This window comes from Prinia subflava, chromosome Z (genome assembly GCF_021018805.1).
Source record: "Prinia subflava isolate CZ2003 ecotype Zambia chromosome Z, Cam_Psub_1.2, whole genome shotgun sequence".
NCBI classification, from domain to species: Eukaryota; Metazoa; Chordata; class Aves; order Passeriformes; family Cisticolidae; genus Prinia; species Prinia subflava.
In genome coordinates, this window is record NC_086283.1 from 102,344,090 (window position 1) to 102,362,884 (window position 18,795).

At 50.2% G+C, this 18,795-nt stretch overlaps 1 protein-coding gene across 2 annotated transcripts in view; it reads left to right on the forward strand.

The window, feature by feature from the left end:
- Nucleotides 1–11,048, forward strand: part of CTIF (cap binding complex dependent translation initiation factor) — a 150,437-nt gene extending 139,389 nt beyond the window's left edge. For both annotated transcript variants that reach the window (XM_063422699.1, XM_063422700.1), the window contains exons 11-12: nt 8,845–8,898; nt 10,693–11,048. In XM_063422699.1, coding sequence (XP_063278769.1) covers nt 8,845–8,898; nt 10,693–10,908 — 270 coding nt within the window. In that variant the 3' untranslated portion in view covers nt 10,909–11,048. The remainder of the gene's footprint in view (nt 1–8,844; nt 8,899–10,692) is intronic.
- The last annotated feature ends 7,747 nt before the right edge of the window (nt 11,049–18,795 follow it).

The window sequence follows — 18,795 nt, forward strand, 5'->3', positions numbered from 1 at the left end:
GGTCTCAATACCAACCCTGGGGACCCGGGGCAGCTTCCAGGCACTGTGAATCAGCAGGGATCAGACCCAGCAGGCTGGCAGCAGGCAGGACAGTTGCTTCTCTGCAGGAGTTGTCTCCTACCTCCAGTCTGGTTGGCAGAGACAGTCCCATTTCAGCATCGTTTAAAATCTTGGCACGCTCCCATCGCTTCCCTGCCTTGGTACACGCTGCTAACTGAAAGCCTCGGGGTGGTGGTGCAGGGAGGATAAATACTCCCTGTCTAATTGCCTTCCCCCCACGTCTGAGTCTGCGGTGCAGCGAGTAGACGGGTATCCACTCCCCTCCCTTCTCTTAGTGCCTGTTATCTCCTGGGGCCATGCTGCGTAATTTAGCAAAATATTCTAACACGGTAATTAACGTCTGAACTTCAAGAGGGCACTGCCTTTTCACTGTCTCCTTCAGAGGAAGAAAAAGGGAAACCTTCCTGGCTGCAGTTGGATGAGCAAGGAGGGTGGTGCTCTTTGGAAAAGAAAATTGTATCTTTTAACGTGGGTTGTGTTGGGTTTTGTTAATCACTCTCACTTTTTAAAAAGCATCAGCCTTTTGAGTTGAAAAAAAGGGTCTTTGACAGTATAATGAGATGCTAGGATTTTTAATAATATTCTCCCAAGTCAGTGAATGAAACAAAACTTTTGCTTTATCCAGTGAGCAAAGGCACCAAGGGGGTTGGATTTTGACCCTACAATGCATTTCCACTCAGGAAGCTCCATGAGGCCAGATCTGACCACAGAAAAATTGTCCTTTATTAAAAAGGGGACTTACATCCTCACAATCCCCTTCCGGTCCTCCAATCTGGTTCTGCCAAAAATCAAAGACTTGGTCTCCAGTCAGGTGGGACTGGGACAAACTGGGAAGTGTTATGTCTGGGGAAAGGATGGAGGAGGAATGAGGGCCATGGGCATGGGAAGGAAGGGATTTTAGAGAAGGAGTGAAAAAGAGGGACTGGGGGTCAGGGACACCAGGAGAATGGAGAAGTGAGAAGAAGTGGGGAATTGTGGAAGTCCAGGAGATTGGGTTGAAGACGTGGAAGATCTGGGAGGAAGGTGTGGGATTTTGGAGCAAGCAGGACATGTGGATATAAAGAGGATATGGGCTTCCAGTGCCATGAAAGGAGACAGAGTGCAGGAACAGAGTCTGCAAAGAGCAAGGGAGGATGCCTGTCTGTAGGACCACGCAGGGCAGGGGTGGATGTCCCTGTAACCTCTGTGCCTGCCATACATAAAAATTAATTAACCATGCAGAAAGATCCCACGCCCCCAGACCGCCATAGCTGTGCTGCCAAAAACACTCCCATGAATGAATGCAGCTTGTTTGGGAAACAACAGATTTCCTTTAATCCTGGTCATTTTGATCAAAGGGCATAGTTAAGGTGGAGGAGGTCAGGTGTTATTTGGGAGCAGATGAGGACAGGCCAAACCAAGGAGGGCTGCCCAGTGCCTGTAAGCCCATCTGACCTGTTGAGTGTTTTATGTGCAGAACATCTTCTTGGAAAGCCACGGGACTTGTTTAGTCCCAGCACTAAAACCATGATGTTGTATCTTAAACAGGGGAGGCAAAATGCCGCCCTCGTTTCTCTGGGACCCGTGGAGAAGGCAGAGGAAGCAATTTGTGCAGATAAAGAAGTGGAGTCAGATACCATCTCACAGGATGGTCCCTCCTCCTCGCGTGGCTTTGTTTTTCTCCCTGGCCCTCCGTACCAGGCATTGTTAGTTCCCAAAAACCCTTTCAATGGGATATAAACACAACCCTTTGCGTCTGCCGCTGCGCGCTCGCTGCCTCTGCAGAGCCAGGAAAGCGCGGAGCCTCCGGCCAGCCAGGGTGGAGCCCGCTGCAATCAAGCACCACGGTCTCGCCACTGTTTCTTTCCATGTTTTGTGTTTCCCCGGGACCCTTGGGATGAGATCACATCCTCCTCTCCCAGGGTTATTATGTCTTCGGACGGGCAGGATGAAGCCAGCCGTCTGGGTGGCTTGAACTCCCTGTGCACCCAGACCGGGTGGCTCTGGTCGTCTGCCCTGCTCACCTTCGGGTCCTGGAGGTCCACCTCCAGCCAGGGGATGTGTAACCACCAGGCTACCGTTGGATTGCAGCGTCTGGGTTGATGAGTGACCAAATTTTCTTCATCATTGTCTCCAGTAATTGCCTCTTAATGGTTTCCATCTTCACAGGAATTTCTTCTGCCGTTCCAGATCCGGGGAGAGAGGGTGTAGTGTTTCATGGTTTCCCTTGTCTACAGTGGAAAGGAGTAGGAGGAATTTCCCACAACTGGGTTACAGGATTTTGTTCCTCTGGCCTTAATTCAATTTGCTGTTAAGTATCTCTGAGTTCCTCGGGAGCCTGACAAGGAGGACAACCAACATTCTGGTTTACTCGATGCAATAAACAAACTAATCTCTTCTTACCATCCTCCCAGGGAGTCCTGGTTGTGTAATAGGAGAAGTCTCCTCCTGAGCTGAGAGGAGCATATCCATGTAAAAATCAAAACTCATTTAGGTTGTCCAAAGTATATTAGGGAACATATCTGCTATGGGCATGGCTCTGATGCAGCCATGCAGGGACAAGCAGTTCAGGACAGAGCTCCTTTCCCCCTGTGCCACTTTGTCTGGGCAACTGCTTGTGGGGTCAGCAGTGGCCTGTGCTGGTGGCCTCTTCCTAATAGAGCAGCAGGAGATGCTGTCAGACATTCTCACCCAGGCTGAGACCACAACATCCCTGTCAGGCAATTGGGAAGAGCGTTCCCTCCATGAGACACACGATCTGGTGGCACCTTGTGCATCTTCTGTAGCCTTGAAGACTTCCCAGATCCCCAGAGAGCTGTGAGCAGAAGGGAGTGGGGAGAGAAGCACCATTGCTAGTGGAGAGCAGCTGTACACAGACTGCCTCTCCCAGCTCAGCTGTGTTTTTAAATCCCAACAAATCACATTTTTAAGCATGGCAGAGCCTTGTGCAGAGATTGGCACAAGCAGCTCTGTAAGGGAATGGTTCTCCCCAAAACTTTGTGTTTGGGCAACCTCAACATCAAATGGGTGAGCAAAGATTTCACTGATGCCTCTGAGCTTCTAGAAGTCTGTTCCCATGTGCTCACTTGTTTCTTCTCCAGAGAAAGTCAGTCTCATCTGACTTCCCTCACTCCCAGAGAGGGACTTGGTACCCCTTTAGAGGGGGTGGTACTGGCACAGCTTGTTGGTGGGCACAGGATGAGCTCAGCTGACCTGCTGATGTCCTGGGTCAAGGAGCTGATACGTCTGATGGTAGCAAATAGTAGAAATCCTGGTAGAAACTGGCCCTGTGGTGGAGCATTTGCAATCACTCATGCCCACAACTTTGTTTGTACTTTGTGTTTTCCTGAGTCCTGGCTGCTTTCACCACCCTGTGCCCTGTGACAAGAGGAAAAGTGAGGCTGTACCATTGCCCGTGTCTCAGAGAAGTGCCTGACTCTGCCCATGCAGGGCCATCCAGTCCCATGGATCTTATCTCAGACATCTTCCTTAAAGACTTGTGACAGTTGGTCAATAAGGGGCTGCTGGAAAGGCAGAAATGTGCTGTTGATAGATGTCTGCAGAGCCCACGAAGCAGAACTGGCCTGTGCCCCCAGGGAGACACACCTAGCAGAATATGGGGATTCCAAGAGGTTTTGGAAGCAGGAGTTCCCAGCTGGGGTCCATTAGAACACTAAGACTGCCTGCAGAGCTGTGTTAGCATCTAAACTGCACTGTCAGATGTAGGGGATGATCACAGAGCCATAGAATGTTTTGGTGTCGAAGGAACCTTTAAAGCTCATCCCATTCCATCCCTGCCATGGGCAGGGACATCGTCCACTATCCCAGGTTGCTCCAAGGCCATCTAACCTGGCCTGGGACACTTCCAGGGATGGGGCAGCCACAGCTTCCCTGGGAAACCTGTGCAGTGTCTGAGCACCCTCATTATAAACAGATCCTTCCATCTATTTAGTCTGAATCTCCCCTTTTTTAGATAAAAACTATCACCCTTTATCATGTCACTACAGTCCCTACTAAAAACTTAGTCCTTATCTTTCTTACAAGCTCCCTCCATAAGGGGCTCTACGTGATGATCCCGACCACGGAGCTGGAGCAGATCTGTCTGTCACAGGACCAAGTCCATCCTGGCCCTTCCCAAAACCCTCCCTGGTTAAAAGCAGGGCTGGGAAGCACCATCTCTCCCACACCTCCTGTACAGTGTGTGCACTCTGCTGAAGCACAAATAACTGATCTTCCTCTTCCCCACAGAAGTGTGTCTCCATTTCACCCACGGCCCTGCTCCACACCAGCGAGCCGATCGCTGCAGCTGGGCAGTGCTGGTTCCCCTGAGGTCATGCCCCACGGTCCCTGGGAGCAGGGGGAACACTGGGAGGCACCTCCTGGTGACCCAGGTGTGGATGGAAAGCATACCTGTGGGCAGCCTCAGGCCCGAGGCTGCCTGGGTGTCCGTGCGTGTGGCCACGGGATGCATGAACCCGAGGTGCCCGTCGGGGAGCCAGGGCAAGCGTGGGCTGCGGTCATCCCAGCTTTCCCCGGGTCTCACCCCAGCCTCTCCGTGGCTCTGGGTGGATATTTTCCAGGTTTCTTACCCTTTCAGGCTGGAGTCATCACCAAAGCATCATAAAACACTGCATGCTAAGGGGTGGTTAGTGGCCAGCGTTGCTTGTGTGTCATTTTGCAGGCGATATCGTACACGGTAATTAGCACTGTGCCTTGCATCTGGACAAGTATCTATGCATCTGGAAAGGGTGATGTGTGCGTTGGGCTGCTCCCATCTCCTGGGGAGAATTGCTGAAGAACACAATTAAACCTGCATGGTTTGGTGATAAGGGGCAGCAGGGCAGGTTCTCCTGTGCGCCTCATGGTGTGGGTACCCTTGAAAGTACCAAGTAAGCAGCTTCTCAACAGGCCAGGTGATCTCAGAAAGCAAATAATAAACCCAAACATTTGGGGTGAGTCCCGTTGTCTTCACTTTTTGTTTTGGCCTTGATGGTGTGCACCTCATACACATACATCTGTTGCTGTTCAGGAGGACCAAGCTGGCTCTGTCCGTGGTGAGGCACAGCTGCAGTTTCAGGGCTCCTTTGGTCCTTCAGCCGTGGCTGCACATCCATCCCATGGGGCTTACAATGCTTATCTCTGCCAAGCTGTGAAGAGAAGCTTCTAGGGCCATGGAGCCCAGGGGAGATGGATCTCAATAGCACGCCATAGAAACCAAGAGCCAACCTGCAAGGCACCCCACAGCACATAGCACTTCCAGGAGCAGACCCTAAACCTTACTTCGTGTTGCTTATGCAATTAGCTGGCACCCAAAGCCCACCTGAGTACCCTAGCTCTGCAGAGCACCTTGCCCAGTGCTCATCTCTTCCAGTGACACAGAAATGTGAGCGAGGAGGCGCCTGGTATCTTGCACCAGTCTGCAAGGCAGCACGTCCAGCACCAGAAACAAAAGTGAGGAGCCTTTCGCAACTGAGGCTGGGTATTATGTGACTGGCCGGGCAGATTCTGGCATGCAGCCTCCTCTCTTAGGAAATCAGGCAGACTCTTTGTCTGCTTTCCAGCAGGAACTGCTGCTTTCGTTGCCCGGCTTCGCCCGATACAGGGGAAACCGGCTGGAGAGCAAAGGGAAGTTTTTCTCTCAGACAGCCCCAGCCTCCGGGGGATGATTGCAGGTTAAACTGAGGAGCGTGAGTCCCAGCTCACCTGCCCCGTTCTCTGCCTCTTCCAGATCCCCTGTCCACATCCACCAGCTGGTTTGAGCCCTGTGGGAACCTGGTGGAGAGAGGTGGGATGGTGCCCGCAGTGGGAGTTGGGCAGAGGCACACAGCAGGGAGGAGCAGCTATAAATAGTTAAATAAGTAATAATTCCAATGTGGGAGTGCTAATTTAATGGGTATAGAGTGTTTACATTAAAATATTTTAAGTAAATATGAATTAGATTGCAAAGAGTGGATGCAATTGGCTGCGTGGTCACACAAGTCAGGGCTTTAGGGCTGTGATTTCCCTGGAGCTCTCAACACATTGTCACTATTTTTTTCTTGCAGCTCTGGTCAGGTCTGACTCAGGGGTCAGAGAGCTTTGGGAAACACTGTGCTCTGGCTGAAAGAACCACCCCAGTGCTTTAAGTGCCTGGTGCTCACATGGGGCACCATCAGTGGGGATGAAATTCCCTTTGAGAAATACATGCAGGTTTCCATTGTTGGGTGAGGACATCCGTGGTGGGAGCCCAGGCAGCACAGGCCTTTGCAGTCAGCAAGGTTTAGTGCTCATGCCAAGTTCCCTGATCTCCTCCTGCCCTGTCATGCAGGGGTCAGACACAGGTAGTGATGCAAACGTGATCAGCAGCATGCAGAGAAACAGTGACATGGTTCTGATCCTCCGTGCTTTAGTCTGTTGCACTGGTGCAAGTGGCTGGCAGCCATCTGTGGCCGTGGGTTTGGACTCTGGTTCTCCAGAGCACCATCAGATCTCACTGCTGGGCTGTCCCCTCAGGCACAGGGATGGGCCTGGGCTGGGTGGGCTGGCTCCCCAGCCTCCATGCCTCAGGCAGAGGCTCACCTGTGGTGCTTCAAGCTGGTATCTTGGTACCCTGATGGAGCAGTGGAGCGTGTGGTCCTTGGGTGGACAAGGTGGGGCAGACGGTGCCTCTGGAGCAGTGGAGCTGATGGATCCTGGATGGATGAAGTGCAGTGTGTGGTGGCTTGGAGGGACGAGGTGGAGCACGGCCACCCTGGTGGAGACTGGAGCACACAGAGTCTCCTTGTTCAGCCAGGTCTCATCAGATGGTGTCCCTGGAGTTGGAAGGTGCCTGCCCAGGCATGGGGGTAGGATGTGTTCTCTTTTTCATCACAGGTAGGTGAGTCTGTTCCTCATTAGCCAAGTATCTGAGCACTCGACAGCGACATGCTCATCCTCACAAACACCTTTTGGGGTAGGGAAACATGTCCCAACCCTGTGTGTGGGGCGAGTGAAGTTGCAGCCTTTCTATGATCACTTATCCTGGACAGAGCCACTGAAGAGACCATGGCAGAGGAAGGGCTGGAGTCAATCCTCACTCTTCTTTCGTGCTTTGGTTTTCACGTTATGTTCTTTACTAAACAGTACCAAAAATGAGAAAGGTGGTGTTAAGAGGTGTTGTCTGTTACTCTATTTGCAGCCCTGCTTCATGCCATGCTCGTGAGCTAAATACCCCAGGAGGGAATATCTGGACTACTGCCTGTTTATATTTTTCCCTAACTGATATTTTTTTTTCATTGTTGGTGTTGGGGTTAAAATAATCTCATGTTTTCTTGTTAAGAATCTGAACTGTTTGTGAGAACTTATCTCAGAGCACACGGATTTGGTTTAACTAATATTTTCCAAACAACTTAGCAGAAAGATAAACTGGGGAGAGGGGAGAAAAAAAACTGTTGCATGATTTGAAAACCCTGGCTGAAGCTTTGGCTAACGAGAGACAAAACCAATGGATAACATGCTCATTGAGATACTGCGAACACCATCTTCAAAGCAGACAATCTGCTGAAAACAGAAGACAGTGAAGATAAAACTCTGAGAGCAGTGACAATTCCTTGTATTACCTCTTCTTTCCCCTGTCTGTTTTCCAACCAGCGTGGAGCTGGTAAACAAACAGAATTTATTTGTAGAGGAGAGGAAGCATGGGAAAAAAGAGTGTGAAAGAGAGATGATAAGCCTAGAGTCACAACTCTGATTTTAACTAATGGATGTGACTCTGGAGTAACGTTTAATTACACTGAGCAATTTTTAAATGGACAGTTTTAATCAGTTCAATTGCTTTTAAAAAGTCTGCTTCTCTCTAATGAATTTCAGATAATAGTGAAGCCAATTTTCCCCTTTTTTCTCCTTTTGCTCAGTGGTCACTGCACACAGGGACTAGCAGGGCCATCAGGGCTTGTTCATCCCAAAGTGATGGGATGGAAGTGGCTATAGCTTCAGGTGTGTCCAGGAGCTGTAATTGCCATAAAGATGAGAACAAAGGAAAACACTTATTTTTGGTCCTGTGGTGAGGGTCCTTGTTCATGGTTTCAGTGTTTGTGGGGTGAGACATGCTGAGCTCCTACACTCTGCCATTGTCAGCTGTAGCTGTTGACCCTCATTGCACACCCTGAGTGTGAACCAAGAGAGATGAGCATCTCCCTGCACCCTACCAGGCCATGCCCAACAACATTTTGGGTCTGTCCTGAAAGCTGTTCCTGCTTGCAAGCTCGTGTTTGTAACACAGAGTTCATGGTGGGCAGAGCAGGGTTGGAGTTGGTGCACCTGAGACTCCATAGTTTTGTTGGCACTCCTTGCCCTTGCCCCAGTGTGTAATCAGCCTAGAAGGAGCCATATTAATTACAGTCCAATTATTAATTGGATGTAACTCAGGCAGTTTTGTGGCTGTCAGACCACGGGGATGGAGAGGTTCAGGGGTAGATGGCAGAATCCTTCCTTTCCAAACAGCCACTCCTAGGGCTGTACTGCTCCAGTGGTGTTAACTGATGGCTGCATTTATTCACTGTGTGTGTGAAATGAGTGTTTTCTCACTGCCTGCCATGGGATAAAAAAAAGCAATGTAACTTAAAATTTATTATGAAAGTTGTTAATCTAAATTTTACCCCGTGTTTTATCAGTGCTTACTTTAAATTTTTGTGCAGACAACCTGTTTTCTCCTCTCCTGCTGATTTTGTGTCCTTTCCTCCTGGAAGTGTCAAAAGCCAAGCTGGACAGGGACATAGAAGGAAAGTTGTAACAGGAGGAGGAGGAAGGTCATGCATTTCTCACTGCTTGTCTCTTCTCTCTTTGCAGTTGTTGCAATCTCAGGATGTGAAGGAAGATGCCGTGCTGTGCTGCTCCATGGAGGTAGGGAATCACCTCTGCATCTGCCCTGATCCTCACTGCTTTGCCCCTTCCATCCTTGCCCGTGCATGTGTCAAGCAGGTGTTGGATGTTTCCAGACCCAACAGCTGTGTGGCCTCTGTGCATTTTGGAATGATGAAATGGTTTGGGTTGGAAGGGACCTTTTGAGGTCATTTAGTCCAGCACCCGTTTGCAATGATCATAAACATCCTCCACTGTGCCAGGCTGCTCCCAGCCCTGTCCAGCCAGGCCTTGGGCACTGCCAGGGATGCAGGGGCAGCCACAGCTGCTCTGGGCACCCTGTGCCAGGGCCTGCCCACCCTCCCAGCCAGCAATTGCTGCCCAATCTCCCAGCTGGCGCTGCCCTCTGGCATTCCCTGGCAGCCATTCCCTGGGTGCTGTCCCTGCAGGCCTTGTCCCCAGGGCCTGTGCAGCTCTCCTGGAGCCCCTGGAGGCCCTGGCAGGGCTGGCAGCTCTCCCTGGAGCCTTCTCTTGTGCAGGGCAGAGCCCCAGGTGTGCCAGGCTGGCTGCAGACCTTGGAGTAGCTCCATGGCTCTCTTTGCCCTCACTCCAGCAGTCCAATGTCCTTTTTGTTCTGAGGACCCCAGAGTTGGCTTCAGGACCACATGTGGGGTCTCACAAGAACAGTGTGGGTAAAAGACCACTGTGAGATAAGAGATGGCCCTTGAGACTGTCACTGGGCTCCTGCTGCACATAAATGGATGTAGGAAGTTTGGTAACTGGGGTCCCATCACAAAATTACATTACCCTGGTGCCTTCAAATATCACCCTCCATTAAGATTTTTAGCACAGAAACAGCTGTGTTGCAGCAAAAGCTGCCCCATGACTCAATGTGCTCAGCAAGGTGGTGATCAGTCACAAGCTGGACTCAGTGACCTTGGAGGTCTCTTCCAACCTAATTGATTCTACGATTCTACGAAATACAGCAGAGTTTTATTGGTTACTTTTTTTGGGAAGTAGTGGGCCCATGGGGACAGATGCTTTTCTTGCAGAGAGCAGTTGAAGTTGCAGCCTGAATAGTTTAAATTCAGCAAAGGAGATGAGGAGGCAGATTTAATTTTTAAGGTGAGGACTTTGTGGAGGTCTGCTTTGGGGAGCCTCCCATGGACTCAACACTGTCCACCTCACGCTTGAACCTTCTCTTGGAACCACCTAGGGCTTGTGCTACTCGATGGAGGCTGTCCAAGGAGTAATTGTTTTAGAAAAAGCCCTTGGCTGTCTTCAGCAGAGCAGCACGACAGGTACAAATGCAGATCTCGGCAGGGCAGGATTTGTTGTGCACACAGGAGCATTCTGCTTATTCCAGCTAATGACTGGGAGTCACTGGGAGCTCTGAATCAGCGAGTAAATGAAGGGCCAGGTAGAAGGCAGGAATACCACATCACAGCCTGCATTTTGTTTTGACAATAGCGTGATTTTTACGTGGGATTTTTTTTTTTATTTTATTTTTCGAAAGCAATCCGTCGCTGCTGCCTTTGAAGTCAGTGGGAGCTGAACCATTCACTCCTCCAGCAGCCTGGTGCAGATGCTTTTGAAAGCCTCACCCTTCGTGCTCAGCTCTTGGAGCCTGCTGCTGGGTAGTTTTGGTTTTCAGAAGCCACGACGCGTTTAACCTTGCCTGCACCAGGCAGGGCAGCATCGAAGGGACGGGAGGTGTCTGTAAAAATCCAGAGGGGTGTTTCAACATCACAGAGTGATCGAATCCTGGGCTGTCTCAGGTTAGAAGGGACCCTCCAGGATCAGTAATCCATGGCTGACCCCTTCTTTTCCTAACAGCTGCAGAGCACCGGCCGGCTGCTGGAGGAGCAGCTGCCCGAGATGATGACGGAGCTGCTGGCGATAGCGCGCGACAAGATGCTGTGTCCCTCCGAGTCCATGCTGACCAGGTCCCTGCTGCTGGAGGTCATCGAGCTGCACGCCAACAACTGGAACCCCCTGACGCCCACGATCACGCAGTACTACAACAAGACCATCCAAAAACTGACAGCTTGAGGGGCAGAGCGAGGTGGGGTGGTAAGGGACGAGAAGAGGACACGCGCCTTGACGGGACCCGGCAAGAGCTTTTCTGATTTAAATCCCCCAGCAGACCAAACCCAGCATGCTCGAGAATACGTTCGTGGGGTGGGGAGGGAGCAGCATGTTTCTTTTTCAGCCGCGTCGCCAAGTGCCACCCCTCCTCCCCGCCGTGGTTTTGTTTTAGGGGTTTCTTTTTCTGAACTCATTGCTCAAGCAGCAGCAGCGCATCCCGCCGGGTTATTGTTTGGCTTTCGAAAGAAGACAGAGAATTTGGAAAAGGAGGGAAGGAAAAAAAAAATAATCCAAGTGGGGGCTAGTATTGTTTTCACGCCGTCCTCCTGCCTTGCCCTGGCCAACTGGCAGGAGACAGCAGGCAGCAGATGTCTCGGGAGGACAAAGCCAGGCACACACTACACCAGACGCTCGTAATTGATGGCTTTTGTCAAGCGGGGCTTGCGTTAGGTCCCCCCCCTCCTTCTCTTGTTTTCGACTCTCTGTGTGTTCCCCCACCTACCCGCCACCCCTCCAGAGGCAGATTGGAGAGCGGGACGACTTTCTCGTTTGCACTGGGGTTTTCTTTCTCTCGAGCATTCGTAATTCCTTCCTGTCTCGTTGTGTTGTTGGACAGACAGTTGTGAGCAGCTCGGGGACAAGGGAGAGCAGCGCCTTCCCTCGAGCTGGGTGACAGTGTATGTGAAGATGCTGAAGCAGAAGAGCGTTTTAAGGAAGTCCTAAAGCCACCACAGAAGTTACGTAGCCACCATCCTCTTGCCAGTAACCTCCTTGGTGGATTGAGAAATGTGTCCTTTGAGCTGGGGGCTCTAAAAATAGGGGATTCTTGCTGTTCAAGTCGCCGTTATTCCTCAGCCACTATAATCATTTAACTTCTTTTTTGTAATAATTTCTTTTTTTCCATTGAAGGAGTGCTTTATTGTTATTACTGTCATGGTTGTAATTATACATTTAAATCCAGGCCTGTTATAGTTGGGCCTAATAATGTACAGGGCAAGGGAGAAATGAAGGTTTGATGTTCTTTGGAGATTGGTAAAGAGAAGACAAGCACCGTATAGGAAAAAAAAAGAGGAAAAATGAAGAGGGAAAAATAGAAAAAGCCAAAAATAGAAGTTTTGAGCCTGGCTTCTAACTAGCTGAGTTTGCTATCCAGCGTTCCTAGGTGTGCAGTGTGCAGGAGCAGCTCTGTCCCACGCTCGGCGTCAGTGGCACAGTGCCATCGAGGGGTGGGGGACATCTCAGAGAGGCAGAGTGTGCTCAGGGGTGCCCTGGGTGCTCCAGGATCCCCTCCTGGCTCCGTGCTGGAGCATCCCGAGGGAGAGGACAGCTGTGGGGGACAGAGGGGATGTGCCACCCGGAGGGTGAGGGCTGGTCTGGGGCAGCGCCTGGATCATGAAGGAGACACTGTGGGCTCCTCGTTTGCTGACCTAGCAACCCTTTGGCTTGGGGAATCCCTCCAGGTGCTTTTTCTAGTGAAGCCTAGCGAGGGTGCAGGCTGCCCCATCCTGCCTGCAGGAGCCGAGGAAGGCGTGATGCCCTCAGCCCATCCTGGCTTCTTCTCACTGCTGAATTTACTCCTTTCACCACAAGAGAATTTATGCCACAAGGATGGAGCACATGGACTCCGGACCAGGCAGGCTGGGCCTGAACTCAGCAGCTCCAACCCGGTTTTCCAAGGAAAACGTTGCATTTCTGGTGGCTTGCAGAGAAGAGAGATTTCACCCCGACCTCCTTGGATGTGCAGTATGTTCTTGGGTGCCTTATGAATGTGTTGGTCTGTCTGCGATGGGGAGGAAGCTTTTGCTGCAAAATCTAAAGGGCAGAAATTTCCAGCAGAAAATGCATTTTAGGGGGTGAGAATCATGATGCTGCAGTTCAATATTATCTGAATTTTCGTCTAGTTGCCTGCTGATCCAGTTTTCATTCTGCGCTTGGAGCAAGAGGAGCTGGAAACAAGAGCTTCAGTTCTCCTATCTACCTGGGAAGCAGAAAAATGACTGCTGAGTTCACTAGAATTGTCTGGAAAAATTAACTTTTGCTTCACTTACTCGAGCCCAGGAGCCTCGCACAGTGACGGCGCCTTGCGTTGGGTCAGCCTCGTTAGTGGCAATGTGGTTTGATAGTATTAACGAGCAGATGAACTTCATTAAGACGGCAAAGCCCATCAGTATTACAAGGCTCAGGGCTGTGCCCGTTGCTCTTTGTTTTTCCTGCTCCCTGAATTCCCAAGGAGTGGAGGAGAAGGGGATATAACACCCATCACAGTGCACTCAGGCAGAGTGTCAGTCTTCTGGGAGAAGGCCTGAAAAACAGTTTTGTCTTGTTGTGTTTTTTTTTTTTCTTAAGAACAGAAAAGTCCTATAGAAGGGACAGCAACCTGGTGGGTTGGGGTGCCAGGGATCCTGCCAGCAGTGATCCAGACTGCCACTCTGGCCCCTTCTACAGCTTCTCACTTCCCACAGAATATTTTCTTGGGATGTAGTGAAAGAAGAAAAAAAGAAAAGAAAAACACAGATAATTGGGGATTTTGTTTCTAAAAACTTGAATTTTCACCCATCAGTGCATCAGGAGGCATTCAGAGTCAAAGTGTAAGCCACAGGGCAGTATTTCTGCTAAAGCATTTCCCTACCCCTACCTGCTGTGAGAGCTTACCCAATTTTCTCATTGTGGGGCAATCCTGCAACCCCCACTGACCAGGCTTGGCCCATGACTTTCCCTTCCAACACTGGAAATGAAAAACTTCTGTGTGAAATCTGTCGTTTTTTAATGTCTTGCCATTTATCTCTGCTACCAGCATACGTTCATCCAGCCATTAACTGCTTTGATACATCAGTCACTCTGTTGATGTCCGAGAATCAAAATGTTGACCAAAAATGGGGTTTATTCCCCAAAAATTACATGCTGCCAATGGTATCTTTCTGAAGTCCATCAGTAGGAGGCCGGCAAGCACATGGCATCATTCACCAGGGTACTGTGTTGGGAAAAGAGGCACCACAAGGACATTTGATGGGCAGGATGGGGAACAGCGCTGGGGAATTTTGGGGGGTGAGAGCACCTGGAGATCCTGGAGTGTTTTCTTCTCTCTCTCTCTCTCTCTTTTTTCTTTTTTTTTTCTTTTTTTTCTTTTTCTTCTTTTTTTTTTCTTTTTCTTTTCTTTTAATCTTTTGGCTTACTTTACAAACAGTCGCCAAAGAGCATAATTCTCCAACGTGTATTTTTAGGTGCAAAGCCACCGGCTACATCTCCCCAGGGCAGCCAGATTCCCTCTTTGCTGCTCAATAAAAGCATCTGTGTGGGGTTTTTACTGTGTTGTCCCCATACAACTACATCAGCAAAAGGGAAAATAACCCACTCTGGCCAAATTTGTGTGGGGCCAAACCTCAGGGTGGTGTGAGGCGAGTGGCTGCAGCATCACCTCTGTGCCCACCTCCCTGGCATGCAGAGCAGGTTTGCTGACTCCCTGCCAGGCTCCCCAGCCTAATATTCACCTCCCTCCTGGTAAAAACCTTTCCAAACTGATGGATTTTGTTGCACAGAAAGTGACTTGCTTGGTTTCCCCGTGAGGGATTCCGCTGCTTTTCGGAGAAGTCTCGTGCATATGGAGGTGAAACAAAAATGGGGAGAAAAAAAAGGAAAAGTAAGTGATTTGCTTGGTTCCCCTCTTCCCCTGAAGGAGATTAATTAGTATCTATTCTTGGCATGATTGATGGCTTTGAAAGAAAACTTGTCAGAATAACTTATGATTTATTTTCGTGCTTATTTTTATAACAGCCCTCACTTGGAGATCTCTCAAAATCTTAAATATGATTTTTTTTTCCCCTGCTGGGTATTTTATGGCTTTACACTAATTTTGCTCTTCTTGGTGTTAGCTATTAGGCAGTCCTGGTGATATTTTCAGTATTTTTTCAGAAGAAATGATACTAAGGGTTGCAAAGTCCACTGTCAATAGCCAAGGGAGCTGTGGTTTCCTGCAGAACACAGAGTTAACGCTAAGAATTCTTTTTTTTTTTTAATGTATTTATTTGCATTTGAAAAAGCAACGTTTTTAATTTAATCATATTTGTTAAACTAAGCGCTTTAATTTTTTTTTTTAATCAAAAAAAGAAAAGAAAAAGGTTTTGGGGAGAGTAAAGACTAGATATTCATACTTAGAGAAATCACAAACTCATCGTTTTCAGCATTTCAGAGACTGTTAAAACAAGGGAGCTCATAACTCTTTGTGGCAATTCAGTCTTTGTTTATAGAACATCCAGACCCACTGTATGCTATAAAATGCATCATCTGAGTAATAAATGTTTAAAGCTTGACATTTCCCCATCTCTTTGTGGGTACGCGCTGTTGCTTCTCCTGCTCTGGGAGTTCAGGGTGGAAGGGAAGGAGCCTGTGCGTGGTGGGAGCAGAATGTCCCTCGTGGGGGAAGAGCAGCTCAGGAGGGCTCTGTGGGGACACCCCGGTGCTCCTGGGCCTGTCACATCCCGCTGCTCCTGCTCTGGGGGCTGCTCCCTGTCCCTGTCACGTTGTCACAGGGGTGAGGGTGAAAGCTTGTGGGGATGGTGCAGAGGGCTCAGAGCTCTGTGGGTGATGGACTGAGCCCACCTCCAGCTCTGCCCTCACAGCTGCTGCTCCCCATCCTCTGCCCAAAGGGAATTTCCCACCTCTTTCTGTCCCACCTCAGCTGAGCCCGGGGCTCTGTTAGAGAACCCCCTGATTTAATCACATACATTCCACTCAGGGCTGTGGCAAAAAGGGCTCGCCAGCCACTGCTGCCTGTTAAAAACAGTCTTTGAAATTGATGCTCAAGACATTTATCACAAAATCACAGAATATTCTGTGAGTATTCTCCACAAGGACCACAGTCCAGCTCTGCATTGAATGGTCCATACAAGGATGAAGCCGGGACATTGCAGTTGCCAGCACCACGCTCTGACCAACTGAGCCAATCTCCAAAAAGCAGGTTAACTCCAAGGTCTCCTCTGGAAAACCCTTCTCAAGCATAAGACAATAAATATTGGCTGACTGAAGTGGCCTGAGGGAGATAAAAAGAGAGGGAAAAGCAAGATGGAAGGTGAAACGAGTGAAAACAGCACCAGGGAGATTCATGTCCTTCCCCACACCTCCAATCCCCACCTTCCCCCTCCATGTCCCTCATGCCACAGCATCCTCTCCCTCTCCAGTCAGGGCCCCACAGGACACACCTGAGCACCACAGGTGTCCAAACTGCCCCGGGTCACCCTCCCAGAGAAAATGTGTTTGCCTGGAGAGCAGGACCTTGGGAATCTCCCTGCCCTGCCCATCTTCAAGGGAGGTGTTTGACCCCAGAGGGGAACCCATTCCCTGCACACCTCACCTTGTCCCACCACTCTGAGCAAGGGTGGGATTGAGACTGAGCCTCGGGAAGTTGGATTTAGAATTTAGATCAGAAACTGGGAGGGAATTGCTGGCACAGGGTGCCCAGAGCAGCTGTGGCTGCCCCTGCATCCCTGGCAGTGCCCAAGGCCAGGTTGGATGGGGCTTGGAGAACCCTGGGATAAGGGAAGGTGTCCCTGCCCATGACAGGGGGTGGAACAAGGGGGTCTTTAAGGTCCCTTCTAACCCAAACCATTCACTGATTCTGTGAAATACCACAGCTGACCATCTGCCACCCTTTCCAAGGATCCACGCCTAAACATCCCCATCCTAAGCCCCAGCCCGCAGGCAGACCCTGCAGCTCTGGGTGCTGGAGTTTGGCCTGTTCTTAATCAGGGGTTGGAGCATCTGGACCCGCTCTGGGAAGAGTTTATCAGCACTGGAGCTGGGCTGGGAGCAGACAAGCCAGGAGCAGAGACGATCCCCGGGGCCCCTGGGACCACCAAGATGCATTAAATGAGAAAATAACCTGCAGTAACACAAGATTAGGAGCAGATGGATGGGCATCACTACAGAGCCGAGGCTTTCAAGATGCAGGAATATTTCTGCGAATTCCTCATGTCTGCCAAAAACCCAGGCAGCAGCAAATAAAGACTCCATGGATCATAGTGAGATTGCTGGGCTTCCCTAAAACATGGCAAACCTGCAAATAGCCAGGGTGCAGGGTGTCCTCCCCTTCCAGCAGCTCCACATCTCTGCTGAGTGCTAAGAGGAGCTCTTAAATGCTCCTGCTGGTGGCAAAAATGGGCAACAAAGACAAGTAACCTCAATGTAACTGCATTGTGGCTCTGTTTGCCAGCTGAACTGCAGCTTGTGTGATTATTGCTTGGGGTGCAAGGAAAACAGTGATATCCAAACAATAATGCAGATCACAAGACTGTGGCCACTTCCTTTTGTATCCTACACTATGATCCCCAGTTATAAGGCTGGAGACTTCTTTGGCTACACAAATGTGACTGCTGAGCCTAGCTTGATGTTTATCCTGCTCCCTGGGATTTCTCTGGACTCCCAGAGAAATATTTCTGCAAGAAATACTGCATCCTTGGGCTGTAAGTTACTGATTTAAACATTTTCAAGAATGCAGACATTGCCTGTACCTCTTGGAGGGGTCACTGTGTTTATTCCTGCTGCTACAGGTGAGTGTGCAGTCCAAAGGGTGGGTGGTTCCAGAAGTGGATGTTTGGCTTTGTCTGCCCAAAGTCAATGGGGAATAAAATGCCAAGTCCCTCTCAAGAGAAATGCCAAGATTTCAGAATTGCATTCTGTCCTAAATCATCCCAGTTTTTCACCAAAGTGTTTCATTTCAACGTATGTTGTGTTGCTGTAGCAATAACATTTAAACAAATTGGATTTTATTAGCTCAGACCTTTTCAATAACTTCCCACAGACCTTTCTGATCAGAAGTTTCCACTTTGGGGAAGCGACGCCAGGAGATGGCAACGGTCTGATGGGAGAAATCACCTTTGCCATGGTCCTGGGCTTGCTGCAGCCCCTGCTCCTCTCCTCCCAGCCCTGCCAGAGGAAAATCCATCAGCATTTCTGTCCCCCCACCCCGTCATTCTTGATGTCCAAATGCCTGGCACGTGTGGCCTTGCAGCCAAGACTTCAGGCTGGACATCAGGAAAAATTTTTCCATGGAAGGGGTGGTCAGGCATTGGAAGAGGCTGCCCAGGAGGAGGTGGAGTCCCCATCCCTGGGAGTGTCCCAGGGAATGGGTGGACATGCCACTCGTGTCAGGGTTACAAGGTGGGGAATGGCCATAGGTTGGACTCACTGATCTTGGAAGGCTTTCCCAAAATGATCCTGTGAGGATGGGGTAGGACAGCTGGTGCTGCTGGTGACCCTGCAGCAGTCGCTGGAGCTGTGAGCTAAAACCAGGTCTTGGAGCAGATCCCTGCAACTGGTGGAAGTGTGGGAACAGCTGAGGAACCGAGCTGAGGGTCTGCGTGGGCAGGAGAGGTCTTGGAATCACAGAACCACAGAATGATTGGTGTTGGAAGGGACCTTAAGGATGATTTAATTCCATCCCCCTTGGCCATGGGCAGGCCGAGATGGTGGTCCGTGAGATTCCGCGGCATCTGGGACCTGTGCAAAGTCCCAGGGGGAGGTCATGAAGACAATTTCCACACTTCTACAGGCAGCACCAAGCCTGGGTTTTACTTGGAGGTGCAAATGGAGCACCCAGGTTTCCCCATCCAAGGGACAAATCCTACCTGCTGCTGCTTCAGGCGGGCACCAGGGAGGAGCTGGGTGGAGGTGGGCACAAGCAGTGCTCTTTTACCTTCAGAACAGCAACAGGGAGCTCTGCAGGAGCCTGAGGTTTCCTGGCCCAGGATCCTGTGCTCTGGCATCAGACCTGCAGAGCCAGGGTGCGGTGCAGAGGTGGGTCATGAGAGCAGCATGGCCAGGTGTCAGCTGAGCTGGGGCTTCCCCAGGCCCCGTCTT